The 19,018-nt window shown below is 49.0% G+C and overlaps 4 protein-coding genes across 11 annotated transcripts in view; 1 reads left to right on the top strand and 3 right to left on the bottom strand.

Annotated features, from left to right (window-relative positions):
* Positions 1-146: 146 nt before the first annotated feature.
* On the top strand, positions 147-2,099 carry ifnphi1 (interferon phi 1). Its single transcript, XM_086185213.1, has 5 exons — positions 147-266; positions 1,330-1,404; positions 1,497-1,649; positions 1,795-1,869; positions 1,958-2,099. Exons 1-5 carry the CDS (start codon positions 147-149, stop codon positions 2,090-2,092), a joined length of 558 nt encoding a protein of 185 aa, XP_086041339.1. The 3' UTR covers positions 2,093-2,099.
* A 1,154-nt stretch (positions 2,100-3,253) lies between these two features.
* On the bottom strand, positions 3,254-10,977 carry abi3a (ABI family, member 3a). Of its 6 annotated transcripts, none has more exons than XM_086185312.1 (12): positions 10,550-10,977; positions 9,641-9,768; positions 8,931-9,101; positions 7,987-8,163; positions 6,890-6,948; positions 6,761-6,814; positions 5,896-6,506; positions 5,671-5,805; positions 5,012-5,146; positions 4,325-4,429; positions 3,904-4,032; positions 3,254-3,803 (listed from the first exon to the last, which is right to left on the bottom strand). In XM_086185312.1, exons 2-12 carry the CDS (start codon positions 9,764-9,766, stop codon positions 3,640-3,642), a joined length of 1,866 nt encoding a protein of 621 aa, XP_086041438.1. In that variant the 5' UTR covers positions 9,767-9,768; positions 10,550-10,977; the 3' UTR covers positions 3,254-3,639. The 6 variants fall into 6 exon arrangements, with proteins under 6 accessions (XP_086041438.1, XP_086041440.1, XP_086041437.1 ...); XM_086185314.1 differs by lacking the exon at positions 10,550-10,977 and adding an exon at positions 10,387-10,469; XM_086185311.1 differs by lacking the exon at positions 10,550-10,977 and adding an exon at positions 10,207-10,352.
* Positions 10,978-11,098: 121 nt separating this feature from the next.
* On the bottom strand, positions 11,099-13,443 carry dnaaf19 (dynein axonemal assembly factor 19). The gene is made up of 4 exons (XM_086185317.1): positions 13,286-13,443; positions 11,658-11,844; positions 11,421-11,525; positions 11,099-11,327 (listed from the first exon to the last, which is right to left on the bottom strand). Exons 2-4 carry the CDS (start codon positions 11,804-11,806, stop codon positions 11,237-11,239), a joined length of 345 nt encoding a protein of 114 aa, XP_086041443.1. The 5' UTR covers positions 11,807-11,844; positions 13,286-13,443; the 3' UTR covers positions 11,099-11,236.
* Positions 13,444-14,378: 935 nt separating this feature from the next.
* arhgap27l (Rho GTPase activating protein 27, like) overlaps positions 14,379-19,018 on the bottom strand; it is a 17,360-nt gene continuing 12,720 nt past the window's right edge. For all 3 annotated transcript variants that reach the window (XM_086185200.1, XM_086185197.1, XM_086185198.1), the window contains 11 exons: positions 18,765-18,832; positions 18,548-18,635; positions 18,324-18,425; positions 17,859-17,957; positions 17,680-17,752; positions 17,279-17,395; positions 16,915-17,013; positions 16,657-16,734; positions 16,105-16,239; positions 15,636-15,741; positions 14,379-15,462 (listed from right to left, as the gene is read on the bottom strand). In XM_086185200.1, coding sequence (XP_086041326.1) covers positions 15,285-15,462; positions 15,636-15,741; positions 16,105-16,239; positions 16,657-16,734; positions 16,915-17,013; positions 17,279-17,395; positions 17,680-17,752; positions 17,859-17,957; positions 18,324-18,425; positions 18,548-18,635; positions 18,765-18,832 — 1,143 coding nt within the window. In that variant the 3' untranslated portion in view covers positions 14,379-15,284. The remainder of the gene's footprint in view (positions 15,463-15,635; positions 15,742-16,104; positions 16,240-16,656; positions 16,735-16,914; positions 17,014-17,278; positions 17,396-17,679; positions 17,753-17,858; positions 17,958-18,323; positions 18,426-18,547; positions 18,636-18,764; positions 18,833-19,018) is intronic.

Genomic DNA, 19,018 nt, shown 5'->3' with positions numbered 1-19,018 from the left:
CCTCTTTCTGTTTCCTCTCTGGAGCTGATATGTCTGCACACCGGTAGCATGTCGGACACTTCACTTCAGGACGACAGTCGCTCCCAGTCGGTCTCTGCTCAACCGCCACTGCCACTGCCATCATCAGCATCGCCATCACCATCAATATGCTCGGTCGCCTGCTCCTCGTTCTCGCCAGCATCCTCACGCCGGCCTCCTGCTGCAGCTGGCTCGACCTGCGCTACCACGAGCTGAGCGACAAGTCTCTGAGTCTCCTCCGGGAGATGGTGAGTTTCTCTGCAGCACAACTTTACTTCTCCTCTGCTCGTCGAAAAGCTTCCACACACGGCGCCCGTCACCGACGACCCCCAGAAACTTTTTTTTTTCTTTTTTCTTTTTTTAAAAAATATTTCACTCTAAATTTTAGAACTCTGGAATCAAATTGTCCAAATCAGAAGTTACTGATTTCAAAACCAAAAAAAACCCAACCAGATTAGTACAGCAACAGGGCGGCCCGGTGGAGCAGTGGTCCTCACTGTGGCCCCCAGCAAGGAGGTTGTGGGTGGAGCCCCGGCTGCAGCACGGGGTCTTTCTGGGTGAGTCTCCATGTTCTCCCTGTTCCTGCTGGGTTCTCTCTGGTACTCCAGCTTCCTCCACAGTCCAAAGACATCAAGAGGGACCAGGTTAATCCAGACTCTAAATTGACCGTAGGCGTGGCTGGGAGAGCCAATGGTTGTCTGTCTCTATGTGTTGGCCCTGCCATGGACTGGTGACCTGGGATAGGCTCCACCCCCAAAAAAAACCCCAAACAAAAGCAACAATAAAAACCCAATTTATAAACTGATGATTTGGGGGGGGGGGGGGGGACAACTTTACAAACTATTTGTTAATGGAAATCCACCCGGCGGAGCTCCAAGGACCAACAGTAGTTTTGATGTTATAGATTTTGCTTTGTGTCATTCATCAAAGTTGACATGTAACAAAGTTTTATGTACTTGCACGATACAGTAAAACCTCACTGAGACAAAAGCATCTGAAAGTTTGCCGGCGTGCTGACTGATCACCAGTAGGTGGCAGCGTTCCCTGAAAACTCCTGATGGCTGAAACATTCAAATCCATCAGAATGGACAGAAAATGAGGAACAGCTGTGATGAGAACCCTGTGGAACCCAGTAGAACCCAGTCGAGTCCCATTGGAGCCTTGGAATACATCACATTAAGGGGCACGAGAAAGTTCACGTGTGAATGAATGAAATTTTGTTAAGAGATGTTGGTAGAAACATGAAATGTGGGGTTAGAGCGGCTGTGGAGGCTCTGACACGGTGAGGTGACGTCATCTGTTGGGTTTCAGGGAGGCAAGATGACCAACGAGGAGATCGGGGTTTCCTTCCCATCCAAACTGTACCGTGACGTCAACAATTCAGAGGTATGACATCACCAGACACTGTGTTTACATTTTAGCTCACGATCACTGGCCAATGGGAAAGCAGTAAATCTAACTTGTGTGTCGTCCTCCAGGTGGCGCTGCAGCTCCTCTTCATTAGAGACAGTTTGGAGATGATTTCTGAACTTTATGAAAACGTCAGCTCGTCAGGCGTCGCGTGGGTCGCCAATAAAACCCAAAACTTCCAGCATGTCATCCACAGACAGGCGCAGGAACTCAGTCAGTGTGTGAGTAGACGCCGCTGCCACCGCCACCCCCCCCACTGCCACCGCCACCCCCCCACTGCGTCTGGATCAACCTTACACTCAAAATGAAGTCTGAAAAAAAACTTGACGCTGTGACCAAGTCTGACATGTGACTTTTTCTCTTCAGGTTTCCACGAACAAAACCATCGACATACGACTGAGGAGATACTTCCACAGGCTGAAAGTAGCTCTGCAGCAAAAGGTAAGAACACACAGTGACGGCTCACTGTAGTACTGTGCATACTGTGTGTACTTGTATGTGCTGACTGTGGTTTTCTTCGTGTACTCAGGGGGGCAGCCCCGCAGCATGGGAGATGATCCGCAGTGAAACTAAAACACACCTGCAGCAGCTTCACCTCCTTGTCTCCTCCATCTTACACCCATCTGCCACCAGCAGGAGGCCCGGCAGGAAGTCCCGCCCATAACAACACTAACCTCCCTTTTTTTTATAATGTGTCTATTTATTTCATATTTATAAGCTGTCACTTTTTTTTACTTATTTATTGAAAACATGAAGCTGAATACAAACTGATAAAATAAAGACTTGATGCATCTGACCACAGGTCTGACATTGTTGCGTTCATCACGGCCCACCTGCTCAGAACACCCGCCCACTTCCTGTTCCCAGCAGGGAGTCGTTGTTGTTTTAAGTGCAACCACGAAGCCACAGGCTGGCTCAGCTGCAGCAAGTAACCGTGTGGGGGAGGAGCCTGCCCCGGAGGCCCTGACAGGATGTGTGTGTGACCACGTTTGTGAGAGGTTCCTCCTTACCAACACAAACACGTTCTCTTAAAGAACACAATCACAGCGGCTGATGGATCCTGTGCTGAGGAACTGGTGAAGAACCCTCTGTTGGTGCATCCTGGTGATCAAATATGAGGTGGAACTGTCATGCCTCCTGCTACCAGCAGAGGCGCAAATTCATAGAAATGTCTAGACCAGGGTTTACACTCCACCTCCACTCACACTCACACACACACACACACACACTCACTCACTCTCACACACACACACACACACACTCACTCTCACACACACTCCTCCGGAGACTCTCCAGGGGCTTATTAATGTTTATGAGAGCCAGAACCGTGACTGTTACAGCAGCATCACTCCATCACACTGAGTGGGAACCTGTTTGGGGACGGTGGGCTGTCGTCTCAGGTTGGCATCATAAACGGTGGCGGCGCTCACATCCATTGTCGTGTTGCTGAAGTTGGCTAACCAGCCTTCACGTGTGGATTTCCGCTTCCCCGTGTATGATTGGACGAGCAGCTTTTGCGCAACTATGGCAGGCTGGGCGGTGCGTCTGCTGCCGCCTCGACCGACGCCACTGCTGCGTTTATGAAGCCCGGTGCTCCGCCCACTCCCTGGATCTACAGCAGCAACAGTCTTCCTCAAGTCAAGTTTAGATTTTTTCATCCTCCTGACGGGTCTAACCATCTGGCGGGCCACTTTTTTTGGCTTAAGGGCCACTTGCGGCCCGTGGGCCGGCTTTTGCCAACCACTGGTCTGGACTCTTAAAGAGACGGACCGGGTCACCAGCCTCTTCACTACAACCCAAAGATGAGAAGCAATGAAACAATTCGTTGAACAGTTAATTGGTTTATTGATCGTGTTGAGTTAAAAAAAACACAATCAGTTTGTAATAAAAAGTAAAAATGAGTTCACTGACAACATCCCAAACGTTCCACAGCATCTAAGATCCTCGAACTCATCATAGACTACAATTTCTAGTTGGAACTTTTAGCTTTTTGTATTTCAGCATCTATTTTTTTTAATCTTTTCAAGAACAACTAATGTTCTATTTTCGTCTTGTCAACAAGAGCGGCGCGGCGTCTTCAGCAGGAACCAGCGGGCAGCTGTGGAATCCCGCCGACTAGCCTACCGCCAAGAGAATGAGAATTCTAGCTGGAATAATTTGACAGAAAAAGGTCAGCCCTTTTTTAAACACTGGCGGGGGCGGGGCTTCACTCTAGCTGCATGGTTGGACGTAGTTCTCAGGGAAGAAGCCTCGCTTGCCATTGAGAAGTCCCTCCCACCAGCCGTCCTCATGGCGATGAGTCAGGTAAATGATGTCACCCTCAGCGATGGACAGGTCCTCGGGCTTCAAACCTTCGTAGCTGTACAGCGCCTCCACTGGACACATGGGAGAAGTAACAGTCATAGTTGCAGGAGAAGAAGTACTAGTACTATAAAAGCTGTCATCGAATTACTTGAGGGATTTAGGTTGTGGTACCTTTCTCCAGGTACTGTGGGGGGGCGTCGGTGTCATAGTCCACTGGTGGAGGAAGGGGCGGCATAATGTCATCAAAACCACTGATGCTGTCCAATAGGAGAGGAGGGGGCGGAGCTAGGATCTCCAGATCTAACAAAGCACAACAGATTTTGTGAGTGACAGCTGTGATTGTCCAATCAGACATGAGTGGGTGGGGCTTGATCATATGCAGGAGGTCACGGAGCAGACAAAGGAAACACCCAAAGGAGCAGGACTACAAAATAAAATGGAGCAGGACAACAAAATAAAAGCAGATCTAGGAAATGGGATTAAAGACTACTTTTAAACGTAGTTTTACTCTGAGTTAGATTACTACGTCTAGTCCTTCTAAAAGTACAACTACTGCCAGATGTACTTAACCAGTACTATGTCCAGGTCTTACCCAAGTGTTCCAGGCGAGCAGGTAGGCGGACTCGAGGTGAGGAGGAGGGGGGAGGTAGAGGGGGGGCGCGGGGGGGAGGGTAGGGTGGAGGAGGGGGAATCATCACTGACACACAGAGAGACGAGACAGAAGTCAAGGCAGCGAGTGAGACCACCACCATCAACACGCTGTGACATCACAACCCCCAACGAGCCCATAGCAGCGGCATATTCAAGGACCAAGCAACACATTCAAGGAGCATGCACCTTGTTCAAGACCCCAAAACATATTCAAGAATCTCCTGAAACACATTCAAGACCCCTGCGACTTTCACAACACGGCCTTAAATTTACTTCAAGGCAACTGCAAGGAGCCCAAGGCCCCTCCAGGACGCAGGGAAGATGGCGCTCAGACAAGAAGAATGATTCTCACAGCTCCGGCAGGTTTCCCTCTGGGAGTTTAAGCAAAAACAGAAAAGCCCTCTGGACGGTCAAGAACTCCTTGAGCTTTCACAAGGATTCCTGGAACCAAGGCCCTTATACCTGAGGAAAGGAATCTTCATAAGTCCCGCCCACCTGCCAGAACTTCAAGGCTCCCTCATGGACCCTAGAACTTCCTCCAGAACACCCTGACCCCCTCAATAAAGAGGATCTTTCCTGTCCATCTGTTCTGTGTCTGTTGGATGATGGTGGGCCTTTATCGGCTTACGTGATTGGACAGCAGGCAGGAAGAGAGAACGGGTGTAGCGGCAGCGGGAGGCGGGGCCTGAGCGGACCCTCAGCGAGAGAGAGCGAGTGGTGGGGGGCGAGCGACGGTGGCGACTCCTCCTGGAAGGGAGGGTCACTGAAGGAACATAGAAGAAAGAGAAAAAATGCAGAGGAAAAACACCACAGAAGAAGAAACCAGAAACATGTCAACAGTTAATCAAAGTCAGATCTGAGGAGTTTAAACTTCAGGAGGAAAACATTCCAGCGGGGGCATGTTCTCTACACTACTGGCGTCTCCATGTTTGAGGTCAGCTGCCGTCACCGCGACCACAGAGAAAAGTCTTGTCTAATAACATTTTTGTTTATTTAATACGCCAGGAACCAGAGAGCTGGGAGTGCTGGCCGGTTCTTCGCTTAGAAGCAGAAGATGGTAGGATAGGAACAGAAAACAGAGAAGGAAGAAACAACAACAAATACAGGAACAAATCAAGAAAAAATGAAATGTTCAAACAAATCTAAGGCGTTTAAGGCAGTCAGACGATTTTCCCTTCCACGGACATCTAAGCCAAACGTCTTCTCCCGCCTTCATTCATGCCTGACGTCGACCCGTATAAGCGCCTTCAGCCGGTTTTACTGTGTAAACAAACACAAAAACAGTACCGTCCACTTCCTGGCTTGGCAGAGGGGGCGGGGCAAGAAGATCAGAGTTGTCACTGGACAGTGGAGGGAAGCTGTCATCGTCAGAGGGATGAGGGGGAGGAGGAGAGGGAGGAGGGAGGCTGCTCTCCTCCACCACTGAGAACAACGCGGACATGTGATGTCATGAGGAAATGTGATATCCTGAAATCTGTGTCTTGGTATGACGCAGCCAATCAGAAGCCTCACCTGTCTCAAGGCAGAGGGGTGAAGCCAGGCTGCTGGGGCTGGGTGGAGCCTCTGGAATGGGAGGGGGCGGAGCCACCACCATTCCTGCTGGGTCAGGTGGGGGAGAGGGTGGAGCCACCATCACTCCAACCAAGTCAGGTGGTGGAGGAGGAGGGGGCGGAGCCACCATCACTCCAACTGAGTCAGTAGGAGAAGGCGGAGCCACCATCACTCCAACCAAGTCAGGTGGTGGAGGAGGAGGGGGCGGAGCCACCATCACTCCAACTGAGTCAGGAGGAGAGGGCGGAGCCACCATCACTCCAACCAAGTCAGGTGGTGGAGGAGGAGGGGGCGGAGCCACCATCACTCCAACTGAGTCAGGAGGAGAGGGCGGAGCCACCATCACTCCAACCAAGTCAGGTGGTGGAGGAGGAGGGGGTGGAGCCACTCCAACTGAGTCAGGCGGAGATGGCGGAGCTGGGGAGTTAACGGTCTCATCTCCTTGAGCTCCCATCTCAGCAGGTGGGGGAAGCGGGGCGTCCTCTAGCAGTGTGGCGATGATGTCACATTCAGGTGGATCCTGCCAGGTGGGAGGGACGGTGGGCGGAACCACAGGTTTCCCAAAAGTGGAGCTGAGAAACAGAGATTTTGATGTGACCTGATGCCACCACGCTCCTCCTCCAGCAATCAAGCCCACAGTTTTGCTATGCTGGCACGCTGCTAAAATAGATGGAAGGAAGGCCAAGGAACTGCTAACTGATGCTAACAGAGGGGGAGCAGATGCTAGCACCCAACTAAAACACTGCTAAGAGATAAATCAATTAGCTTCACACAGATGCTAACACACTGCTGATTCACTGAACAGTTCATCCTGGTTGGCTCTCACCTGCTGACAGGGGGCACCACTGGGCACTGGACCGGCTCCAGGGATTTGTTGGACCTGAAACAGAGAGACGGATGAATGGACACACTTCCTGTAGGAGTTGGAGGAAGCTGTCAGAGGAGAGAGGCCCACCTGATGGAGGCTCCATGTTTCCTGAGGGTTCCTGTTCTGTCCGCCTGTTTCCCAGAGACCTGAAGGAGGCAGAGACACATCAATGGAGCCTGTCAGGCGGTGAGAATCAGGCCACCACTTTCCCACGCTGCACAAAGAACTGGGCGACAAGTGAATGTGTGTGCGTTTGTGTGTGTGTGTGTGTGTGTGTGTGTGTGTGTGCATGTGCGCACGCCCTTGCATGATTAACTGTGCGTGTGTAAAACCTGTAACATCCAGTTACAATTAAAGTATTTACATCCATTCATCAGGATACATTTACACAAACTATCCTTGGTAGCGAGGTCTCACCTCCTGTCAGCGGGTCAAACATGGCACCACTCCACAGGTGGGTTGACAACAGCTGATACATCAGCCAATCAGACGTGACCTATCCTCTGGAGGAACACACATGACTGACAGTGGGAACAAGCTAACCTCAGGGCCAATCTGAACTGAGTACAGCTGTGACATCATAACATGGAGCCTGAATCGACTGACAGATACTCTCTCGGAGAGGATGACGATTCGTCACTGCTCACGTCAGGCGTCAACAACTCCACTGGCGTCTCGGGCAGTAGAGAGGGAAAATAACTGATCAGGTGACATCACGATCTGTTCAACCCAGACCAGTGAAAGATGTCAGCCAGTCTTACTTCAGCTCCCTACCACTTCCTGTCACCATCCTGTCTGCAGTGGAGGCTCCGCCCACAACAAAGCTTCACTTCTGCTTTTGATGTCTGACTGACATTTCACACGTTCGGTTTGGTCTCCTTCGCAAACTTGACAGGCCTGACGCCTCCAACTTTAACAAACCAGCACGTGACTGTTGCGTTGCTTTGTTTTATTTCCACATATAAAAGTACAAATATGCACAGCATGACGAATAAAAATGTGAAGCAAAACAGCCGAAGACCCTCTGAGGGCTTCAGGGTGTCAGGCAGCAGCCGGTCATAAACGTCAGTTGCGTCCGCAGGTCAGGGACCAGATTATTAACAAACCAGAGTCCACACAAGAACAAGTCGACAGAAGAAGGTTACACTGACCACGGTGTGTGTGTGTGTGTGTGTGTATAATACCTTCACACCGTGACCCAGATCATCCAGATGCTGGTAGTTGATTGGATGGCGGGTGTACGGCGGGCGGGGCTTTGTGCCAGCAGGAGGGAGGATCTTGTGGCTGCGTGGGACTCGTTTCACCACCGTGAAGACGCTGATTTCTCTGCGAGAAACTTTCTCCTTGTGCATCTCCACCGTCTGCAGGAGTACAGCCATGTTAACGGTTTCTATGGTAACCCACACGGGAGTGGGTGAGGCAGATTCAGATGTGAACAGGAGGGTCGTGACATTTGATGACCTCGCTGGGAAGCTGGAGGACTGCCGTGAACACCTGTGACCTCAGCCAACATTAATGCCAGACTAACGGGGGAGCTGAAAGCCAAACGCCACATCCTACGAGTGGAGTAATTAACCAGTTAATGAGTTAATTGACATCTCGTATGACACAGAGAGGAAGTACTGTCTCTTTTCACAGGGTGGTTGTGTCTCATGAGGCTCCCTGTCCACGAGGTGGCGCTCCTTCACTTTTAAATGAACAACCTTTTCAACACCATTAATCACAGTGAGAGACAAGCAAGCGTCAGTGAACGCACCACAGACAGAAAACAGAGGCACCATTCATTTGTTCATTCATTAAAAACAGGCTCTGAGCTAAAGTGTGTGTGTGTGTGTGTGTGTGTGTGTGCGAGAGTGTGTGGTTGGCACTCATTGTGTCTCACATATTTTCCCAGGCCTGTTGTCATGGCGACTCCACTGACCTCAGACCAGTTTCTACTCATCTCTACTGTTTACCCTCCTCCAGGTGCATCATGGGAAGTGTTGCGTCTTTGTGTGTTTCATGTGTTCATACTTTCAACAAACATCAAACAGGATGAATGATCTGATGAACCATGAAAAGATCTTGAACAGGTTCTCAAAGTGGAGTCCAAGTTTATCTCCCGTTTGAATAACAGCGGGGGACTCACCTGTCCGATCAGGTTGATGGACGACTCCATGTGGCGAAGCTGATTGGTCTGAGCGTCCAGCAGACTCAGCACGCTACTGGCCAGCGTGCTGACCTGGTAGGCGATGCTGGCCAGTGATTGGGTGGTGAAGTTCTTCGTCTCTTCCAGTGCCTTCGTGCTGGCGTCGCCCGCCTGGCAGAGATGAGACAGTGACTCAAATGCCAGTGGACGCACCACTGTCTGTCTGGCAGGTGCCACTCACTCAAGTCTGGTCACATCCCGGCCCCGGCAAGGTGATCACACTAGCATAGCATACTGACTGCTAGCAAAGGGATGCAGCTCGCTTAGCTTAGCATAAAGAAATGATAGCAAAGAGCAGCTCGGGAGATAAACCTGGACTGTACGCAGTTGTGGTCGTAATGGCGGTAGATGAGATGAACCTTTATTCGTCCCTCGGTGGGGAAACTGGCACCGTTACAGCAGCAGAAACAGAGACGTAGCAGCAGACAAAGTACAGAGCAGGAAACAGCAGGAACTACAATCAACAACAGCAAAAACTATAAGAAATTACATCAAACTACAATAATACTAGCAAGTGCTGGCTATCGCACTGTGCAGTGTTGCACAGCAAGAGTTAAATATTGCACACACAGTGGGGAAGCTAGTACTCATCCTGATGTAGTTGTTACTGCACTTACAGTCTGAGCAGCGGGAGTAGTACTACTTCTCACCTGGATGTAGTTGTTGTAGCAGTACTCAGACACATCCAGCAGGTTGCTGTGGTTGTCCAGCAGGGCCTTCCTGGCGATTGGTGCCTCCTGCAGGATCTTGGTCACCTCCTCCTTCATGTCCTTCATGTCTACGAGGTTTTAACCATTAATTAGTTAATTAACCATATTAACTTTCCCCATGACCTTCAATTAACAAAGATTAAGAGTTTTCAAGATTTCCGAAGTATTTTTCCAGACCAAAACGTGATTCTTATGGCTGACGTACTGACCAGAATTTGACTGCAGCTAATTAGAAGGTTCCTGTTAGAACAAGTGATGTTCTGGAGGTTCAGATCATGTGAACGGCAGTGTTAGCATCAGCAGAGTTAAGCTGAGCATTAAAAAAATAGAAGAAGAAGTTGTCAGAAGCCAAATACGGCTGTGCTGAATTTTTAGCTTTAAAATTAAGTTTAGCATAAAAATAACACAGTTTCAGGTGATTCAAAGCTGAGACAACTTTAGATATCAAAGTTGATATCGGCAATAAAAAGTGATGTCAGTGCTACATTAGCATGCTAGCCCCTCACCTAACAACTGTAGGCTGGACTCAAGTTCAATTTTCATTACTTAACCTACTTCCAGGGAACGGAAGTCAAACCGGAAGCATCACTGAGCAAACAACAACAACAAACTACAAAAATAAAAGCCACCTGAGTTAAAGGTAACAGGGAGAAATAAACCAGAAAATCATTATTATGGACTTTTACCAGCTGATGTAGCGGGCAAAGTGACGCTCGCACCCGCAAGCTGGCACAGAGAGCGAGAGAGAGGGGGAGAGAGGGGGAGAGGGAGAGAGAGACAGAGAGAGAGAGAGAGAGAGAGAGAGAGAGAGAGAGAGAGAGAGAGAGAGAGAGAGAGCGCGCGTTGTACCTGACGAGCTGACGATGGTTCCGTGATGAAGAGGCTGATGAGGATCAACTGAGAGGAGACGATCAACCTGCTGCTGCCTCAAAGATGCTCCACCACGACGAACACCCACTCCACGCGCTGTTCCGGGACCAGTTCCTACCCGCCTCCCCCAGCGGCCCGCACACAGCCCGCAACACCCTGGAACTCTCTCAAGGACCCGGTAATATTTTCAAGGATGCTTACAACTATCTGAAAGCATTCAAGGACCCTCGCAACCTCCCATGGACCCGTAGACACCGCTGAGTCCTGGGAGTCAGGGTGAGACCTCTGGCCTGTGATTGGTCCTCTCTACTGAACCTGCTGAGGCACAAACCACTTCCCGTTTCACGTCTGAGCTGAAACTCTCAGTTCGGTTTCTTCCTGGTGTTTCCTCACATCTGTTGTTGTCACAGCGAAACTCGCGTGTTAAGATGTCAACCATCAGGGCCGACAGAGGTCACGTGACTGCTTGGAACTGCATCACCAGCTCCACCTGCTGGTCACAGCTCATTACAGGACACAGCAGCCAGAACAACTTCTATTGTTTATTGTTTCACAAGCAAACATTTTTTTAAATGTCATGTAACACAAACAAGTCAGCATCACCCATCGTTCAACCTCGACCATCTAACGAAGCAACAAATCTCCGCGTTTGACTCCATGAGCTCATCAACTGCTCACATGATCCTTGCCGAGCTTGACGAGCGTGTTGCTGGCGCCTCCTGTGGCGCTGTGTTGGAGGTCAGGGGTCTTGGTGGGTCTGGGATGAAAGAGATCGAAGTCAGAGATCGTCATTGCTTTAATGACATCAAAGACAGTTCAGGTGTTTCATTGCAAGGGACGACCAGCTCACATAGTGTCGTTGCCCGGGACGACCAGCGGATTCCAGGGTTGTTTGCGAGCGAAGTTTTTGTCATTCTTCTCCAGTGGCTTCAGATGACTCGACAGGACCAGATCTCTGAAACACACGCCACAGGTCAGCCCTGGCCTGGAGACACGTTCAAGGACCAGAGCCTGCAGGGACCTCGGCCCCGTTCAAAGACCTGCCATGGGTGCCACGGACGCTGTCCAGGCTGTCCTGGAGGGGTACCTGAACTCCTCGTAGGACGCCACCTTCTGAGCGACGGCCCTCAGCTTAGCATCGTTCTCTTGTCTGTACTTGCGGTCGGACTCAACAGCGGCCTGCAGCTCTCGCTCCAGCGCTGAGAAGTCGATGATGTCACGCTGCAAGTTCGCCATGTCCTGATGATTTCACACGTTTGGCTTGTATCCCTGAACTGAAATCAGCAGAAACACTTTGTTATTTTTATTCACTTGTTTGTTCGTTCAGCAAGTTTCTGTTTGTGGCTTTAACGGAACAGATTAACGACGAATGAGGAACAAAACGATACGAGAAACGGCCGCGCTCTTTAAATGACAGTCATATGGCACTCGTGTCATCCTGACGTAACAGTCTGACTGTTGATGACATCATAGCGTGCTGCTGCTATAGAGGAAACTGTATGACAGGCCGATGACAATTCAGGCCATGTCTGTTGGAATTTAATGGCGTCAAAGCTACGCCAGTAAAATCCCATCATCTTGCATCACATCTTGGTGAATGACATCATCAGTGACATCATCATATTCACTGTTGGAAACCCAGCTCTTGATATTAAGACCAATATGAAATATTAATGAGTATGAAACAGTAAAATGACACCTGACAAAATACACATTCATTATAAATTGTTATTGTAGACAGGAATGTGTGTGTGTGTGTGTGTGTGTGTGTGTGTGTGTGTGTGTGTGTGTGTGTGTGTGTGTGAAGGGGGCAACACAAAAAACGTACTTGAATTATTCCCGGGTTTGTTTGTGATTTCAATATAAATGAGTGGAACTGTAGATGTAGAACTGAACCTCCACCATCCACCAGTCTGGTGTTACTGGTGGATCTGATGTAGAACTGAACCTCCATCATCCACCAGTCTGGTGTTACTGGTGGATCTGATGTAGAACTGAACCTCCACCATCCACCGGTCTGGTGTTACTGGTGGATCTGATGTAGAACTGAACCTCCACCATCCACCAGTCTGGTGTTTACTGGTGGATCTGATGTAGAACTGAACCTCCACCATCCACAAGTCTGGTGTTTACTGGTGGATCTGATGTAGAACTGAACCTCCACCATCCACCAGTCTGGTGTTACTGGTGGATCTGATGTAGAACTGAACCTCCACCATCCACCAGTCTGGTGTTACTGGTGGCTCTGATGTAGAACTGAACCTCCACCATCCACCAGTCTGGTGTTACTGGTGGATCTGATGTAGAACTGAACCTCCAACATCAACCAGTAACACCAGACTGGTGGATGTTGGAGGTATTACTGTCTCGCCAGGGTCCTTTTAAACTAAAAGTCACCTACGGACCCCAGCAAGACCCTCAAAGTTTCCTGGTGGTCCTCGGACCCCACATTTAGAGCCCTGACTGCACGGTGTTGGTTGATGATTGATTCAGCACAAAAGAATGTGAAACTAGCATGTAAGCATGTCAACCAAGACGTGCTGATTATTGACGGTTAATACCGGCTAACACCTAGTAAACGTTACCGAAGTAAACCTGACCACTTCCTGTCTGTTGTCGGTGACGTCCCGACTAACGTTAGCTAATTCCACAGAGCAAACTAGCGACGCTAGCATGTAGGCGCACAGTCGGTGAGATGAATCTCAAACAAAATACCTGAATTTCACGAAACTCTCTTGGAGTCTTTTCTTGGGCTTTCACACAAACAACCACGCGTCTCCATGACGACCAGCCAGCGCCACCGAGCTCTACGGAAAGTGACGAAGTCCAATCGTGGCTGTACTTCCGACTCTTGTAAAACAAATAACAAACAAACAAACAACAACTTTTGATTGTAATATTGACAATAATATCATGATAACAGTGTGTGTTTGTGAGTGAGTGTGTGTGTGTGAGATCATGGACACCAGGGGGCGCTGGTGAGTCACGTGCGCTCAAACACTTGTCAGACTGACATGAAACATTTTTCAAACATCGTCACAAACTGATCCGGGAGTTTCTCCTGCTGGTGCTTTTAGCACAAGTGCAGCTGTTCCGAACACAGCAAGGAATGTTCTCCACAGCTAATGTACAGGTGTCAAACGTCCCAAACCTTTGGAGAACGTTGGAATGTTTTTGTTGTTTTTTTTTTTAAAGTCACTTTGCAATGTTACCTACACAGAAATGTTCCCCTGCGGCTCTCTAGAGGCCATATTTTAACTTTTTTTTTAAACTTTGAAGCAGAAAAGTTTCCTGGATACAAATGTTACAGACCAGAACATTCTGAGAACATCCCCGCTGGTGTGGAGGAGGTCACCTTGTAACAGTCCCAGAGTTCTGCACAGGTTGGAGGGGTGGAACACGATGGATCTGAGGAACATTCACAGCATGCAGGGAACATCTGGGGGATCGCTGTAATAGAACGTTATTCCTGGGTCTCAACATGGTCATGGGGGTGTTGTTCCATGGATGTCAGGACTTTCAGAACATTCTGAGAACATTTAGGAGAATGTTTGCTCCACGATCCACGAGCGTACGCAGAACCCTAGGTATCATTGCAAGGAACATTTAGGTTCCCACTACACTTTCTTAGAATGTTTGAACTTTACAGGGGCTCCCTATCTAAAGACGTTCCCCAAAAATATTACCTTGAACGTTCCCAGAACATCATGCATGTTACTTCGAGAGCCGCACTCATAAAGTTCCTGCAGTAAGTAGCAAATAAAGACAAAGCAAATGCAGCAAGGAATGAAACCCACAGCGTTCTGGTGTCTTGTGTTCTTTTAATCATATTCAGTAAAATACCCTCGTATGGAGTTCCACGTTTATCTTTGTTCTATGTACTTATAAACCTCTGTTCCACGTGCAGCATCGTACACGCGTCATCTCCATACTCACAAACGTACATACCAATATATTTTTCCCATTCAGCTCAGCTTTGGTTCATAAAACATTTGTTCTCTGTTGTTTCTGTCATTCAGCTGTTCTACGACATGGCGTCTGGGACATGGTTAGCCTAGCCTAGCTTAGCACGACCCCTGGATGTCGCAAGTCGCTCGCCTCGTCAGTTTCCATTTGATCACATTTCTCTTTGAATCGATGTTCAATCACTGAGGGGTTCACTGTTCCGTCATGTCTTCCAGATTGATGTGATTCAGCGTTTCAGCCAGTGAATCTTGTTCTCATCAGAACTAAAAATAATATATTATTTATTTTTCTTAAAAAAAAAAGTGAAGCCGGTTCTACTTGGGCTCGTGTGTTCACAGCCATCTTGAACTCCTCAGGGTGAACACACGAGAAGCTTGTGTGGTTCGAGGTTCCGATGTGAAACATGCTGCCAGAGTTCCTGCTCAGGTGTGTTTTGGTTTGGTGCATCCGCTCTTAGGTTCTCAGGGGTTCCGCTGAGGTTCTGCCTTTGATATTTATTAGCCAGAGCAGACACATGTTCTACAAGATTCTAGAAAGATCTGGAACCATTTTCTATTTCTCATCACTATTGAGGGTTTCAGAACCAGTCCAAAGTTCTGAATGTTTCCACTCAGGTTCTACCTGGGCCATCGTCAGGCCAGCAGGTTCCAGTCTCAACCTCCTCAGAACTTGAATTGAGGAGATCCAAACTTCTAGAAGGTTTCTCTGGAGGTTCTTGCTGGTTCTAGAGGCGCTGCGGGAGGTTCCCCTAACTCTGCGAGAAGATGGTGTGGAACTCGTTTAGCATCAGCTCCACTATCTGCCTCTGGAACACCATGTGAACGGCCATGTTGGCCGACTCGGTCTGGGAGCGGAGCAGCGTGGGTCCGAAGACGATGGCAACGCTCTGAACCGACATCCTGTTGGACTCTTTATTCTCAATCACCCTGCAAGAACACAAAACCCTGTTAGAGATGATGAATCCTGATAGGTCAAAGGTCACCAGGAAGATTCAGCAGCTGCTGTGTCATCACGCCCAGGAAGTGATGTCGCTGGCATGGGTTAGGGTGATCCAGACCAGGCAACAGAACTGAAAGGCGTCCAGGCGAAGGGAACTCACCTGCGCAGGTGTTTGAAGAGCAGCTCCATGGTGTCGTGGTTGGGCAGTGGCAGCGAGCGCACCAGGTCCCTCATGTAGGAGACCTTCAGGCTGTAGTCTGGAAGCTCTGCAGGGGAACACAGAACCACAGCGGTTGCCTCATTGAACCAGCGCACATCCTACCAGCAGGACGTCGCTAAATAATGACCTGATCAGGACAATTGATTGGTGATCAATATCCTGATTGGATGAGTCTGGTTCCAGGTTTGGAAACATTTCTGATATCTGAAACTATCAGTCATCACCATCCTACTGGCCTCTTCAAGTCTCCGTCCACGTTCCCAGACACAGAATGGGATACCAGAACATGTCACATTGTCGTCATCGATATAGTTTGAATTGAGTTCTAGCTTTTACTAAAACAGCGTGACGTTCTGGTCAGGATGGATCACAATCAACCACAAGGCGGCCGTGTGTGCCGTGTACTGACGGATGGCTGCGATGAACTTGTCGAAGCAGCTGAAAGGGAAGAGCGGCTCTGGAAGCTCTCTCAGGAACAGCTTCAGGGCTCCGGTGATGACGTGGATCTCCTCCCACTGTCCGTCCTCCAGGTCCAGCTGCTCCTCTGCAGGAACGAGCAGACCAAAACCATCAAGAAAAGACAGAAGGACGGAAGACAAGAGTCTTTGTTGCTGAAGGTCAGGAGGTAACAGGAGGGCGTTGAACACCTGATTACATCTCCTCCTTTAATCTCTCAGGATTAAGAACTATTTTCATCATAAACAAGAAGCTCACAAATCTGATGAGTTCAAACGGAACGCAAAGGCACACGTGACTTGGTTCTAACGTTATCGTCTCAGCTTGTCATCGTAACGACAGGAACAGAGACACTGCCTCCTTTGATAAAAGCAGGGTTTTACCCACTTTGATGTGTGTCTAAATGGGGCGACCCAGGTCGGCTACACGGGTCAAGGTAGCTGACAGACAAAGACGCCGATCACCGCCCTGCGTCACTGTTAATTCTGAAGAGTTTGCTCGCTACCGTGATCGGCTTTGTGTCGTAGTTTCTGGATCACCGCCAGGTTTCCGCTGACTCTGTAGATGCCGTCAGCATCCAGACCTGAAGACGCACAACAAACACACACCGGTAAGCAGGATGATTGACGTTTGTAACAACATGACCAGAAACCAGAGTGGAACATTCTCCTAATGCCATCTCCTCTGTGTGTGTGTGTGTGTGTGTGTGTGTGTGTGTGTGTGTGTGTGTGTGTGTGTGTGTGTGTGTGTGTGTGTGTTATACCTCTCCTCTCCACTGTTTTGATACACTTCTCCACGAATCGGGGGATAGTGGTATTCTCTCGGTGACACAGGGTGTCCAGGTGACAGCCAAACACGTTATCTGTGCCATGTTCATAAAATACGCGAATGTCATGTGACAAAATTTTCATGAATTTTTTAATGGATTTTTTTTTTTTAATGCTGTGAATTTTGCTCTCATGTGTTCTGCTGCACTTAATGGAAAATAGAGCATCTTTCAACAACAGCCTGCTCAAAATGGCCGACATTGTCAGAGTAGATGACCTGAACACCGAACCAGAGGTGTTGCAGCCTCTGATTGGTCCTTAACCATTGACCCCTCCCACCCGCCCGTGTTGCTGGGTTACCTCGGATGTAGCCTTTCTCTTTTACACTCTGCAAAGTCGGTCTGCGCTGGAGGAAGCGTCGCAGTTTGGTGCGAACGCGTCGCTGCTCTGAGTCGGCTCCCGATGACGTCCTGCTTGCTAAAAACACAGAAGAAGAATTAGACGTCACAATGAAAGCAGCAACGGCGACCCCGAGGTATCACATGATGTCCTGCAGCTTTGTGAACCAATCGGGACGCAGAGCACTTCCTAACGTCAGTGACAGGTCTTAAGACACCAAGCAGGAAGTGTGAGGGAAAGCCCAGTTTACAGACATCCCGACACCCCGAAACCATCACCAGGTGGGTGTGTCATGAGGGCGTGTGTGCTCAGGGTGATGAGGTCATCAACGTGTGTCAGATAAAAACATTTGAAGCACTCACAGATCCTCCTCCTGTCTTTGTCCTCTTTGTCTGAGGCAGCATCTTCATCCTCATCTGACAGATGATCCTGATCCTGAAATATTCAACAGAATTAACTGAATCTAATCAGCTGATCAATCGTCTCCTTCATGAACTCTGTGTGTGTGTGTGTGTGTGTGTGTGTGTGTGTGTGTGTTTACCAGCTGTTTGATGGTGTCCTGTATCACCTTCAGCCAGTCACAGATGATGCTCTCAGTGTCGTATTGCATCAGATACTCACAGCCCTGACGAGTCTTCAGCTGCGCGCACGCACACACACACACACACACACACACACACACACACACACACACACACACATGCACACAAAAACATACAGGTACAGGATTTTATGGTAAGCATGATGGCCTTACAGCAATGATGAAGCACTAAATTACACAGACTGTTACCAAGGTAACAGTCTTCGAATCCATGGTAGCCATGGTAACATAGAACTGGAGCTGGCTGTAACAACATTAACAGTAACTGAGCCTGTAGAACAGATATAACTGCTGTTACAGAGACACAGAACCAGTGTTACCACCAGAGCTGACCATAATCCCAATGACAGTAACAGATCCAGTTGGTAACAGCCAGTAACCATGGTGACAGAGAGGATGGCTGACCTCCAGCACGTTCTTCTTGGATGACTTCTCTTTGCCGGCCCAGCTAACCGAAGCTCCTCTCAGCTCCACCGTGTACTCAGGAACAATCTGTGACGCTTTACTCTGAGGAGGAGTCGCCATCATCATTGTCATCATCATAATCATCGTCATCGCCGCCATCATAAGTTCAGTTACATCATCCTCAACACCATCATGGTTGGTACCAGTGGGTTACTCGTTCTTACCGCATTCCCAGTTGGAGCTGATTTAGGGTCCCTGTGGAAGGTGAGGATTCCTCCATGGAGGACAGTCCAGGACTGACCCCAGTTCTTCCTGTCCAACCACACACACACACACACACACACACACACACACACACACACACACACACACTTGCTGTTAAATCCTCAACCCAGTGTGACTTCATTCCACACACACAGTGAAAGAGGGCTCCAGTCTCACCGGATCCTTTTGCCGTGATCAGCTACTTTGGTCTTGTTGATGATACCTGCTTTCTCCAGCAGGTGGCTCTGCGGAAACAGACAGGAAGTGAGTCTCTGCGTCAGGTCAGCATTTCCTGTCTGTGTACGTGTGTGTGGACATCTGACATCCAACCTGGCGGCATCAACCTAACAGAGATCAGCCACCAGAGACCTTCAAGAGGCTCATGTCACATGATGTCATCACTTTAAAAGTGACCAAAGAACAAAGAGGCT

The sequence above is a fragment of the Aulostomus chinensis genome, chromosome 18 (genome assembly GCF_037954235.1).
Source record: "Aulostomus chinensis isolate RoL2024-O1b breed Wild chromosome 18, RoL_Achi_v1.0, whole genome shotgun sequence".
NCBI lineage: Eukaryota > Metazoa > Chordata > Actinopteri > Syngnathiformes > Aulostomidae > Aulostomus > Aulostomus chinensis.
Note: the sequence above shows the minus strand (reverse complement) of the source record. Positions and strands in the feature narration are given on the sequence as shown.

Coding starts and splice junctions, on each gene's coding strand:
- dnaaf19 (XM_086185317.1), bottom strand. CDS start 11,806: ATGGCGAACTTGCAGCGTGACATCATCGACTTCTCAGCGCTGGAGCGA. Junction 11,526..11,657: donor GCGTCCTACGAGGAGTTCAG/GTACCCCTCCAG, acceptor CGTGTGTTTCAG/AGATCTGGTCCTGTCGAGTC. Junction 11,328..11,420: donor GTCCCGGGCAACGACACTAT/GTGAGCTGGTCG, acceptor CTTTCATCCCAG/ACCCACCAAGACCCCTGACC.
- abi3a (XM_086185311.1), bottom strand. CDS start 10,243: ATGAAAATTGAACTTGAGTCCAGCCTACAGTTGTTAG. Junction 5,147..5,670: donor GCCAAGCCAGGAAGTGGACG/GTACTGTTTTTG, acceptor ATGTTCCTTCAG/TGACCCTCCCTTCCAGGAGG. Junction 3,804..3,903: donor CCCACAGTACCTGGAGAAAG/GTACCACAACCT, acceptor CCATGTGTCCAG/TGGAGGCGCTGTACAGCTAC.
- ifnphi1 (XM_086185213.1), top strand. CDS start 147: ATGCTCGGTCGCCTGCTCCTCGTTCTCGCCAGCATCCTCACGCCGGCC. Junction 267..1,329: donor TGAGTCTCCTCCGGGAGATG/GTGAGTTTCTCT, acceptor GTTGGGTTTCAG/GGAGGCAAGATGACCAACGA. Junction 1,650..1,794: donor CGCAGGAACTCAGTCAGTGT/GTGAGTAGACGC, acceptor TTTTCTCTTCAG/GTTTCCACGAACAAAACCAT.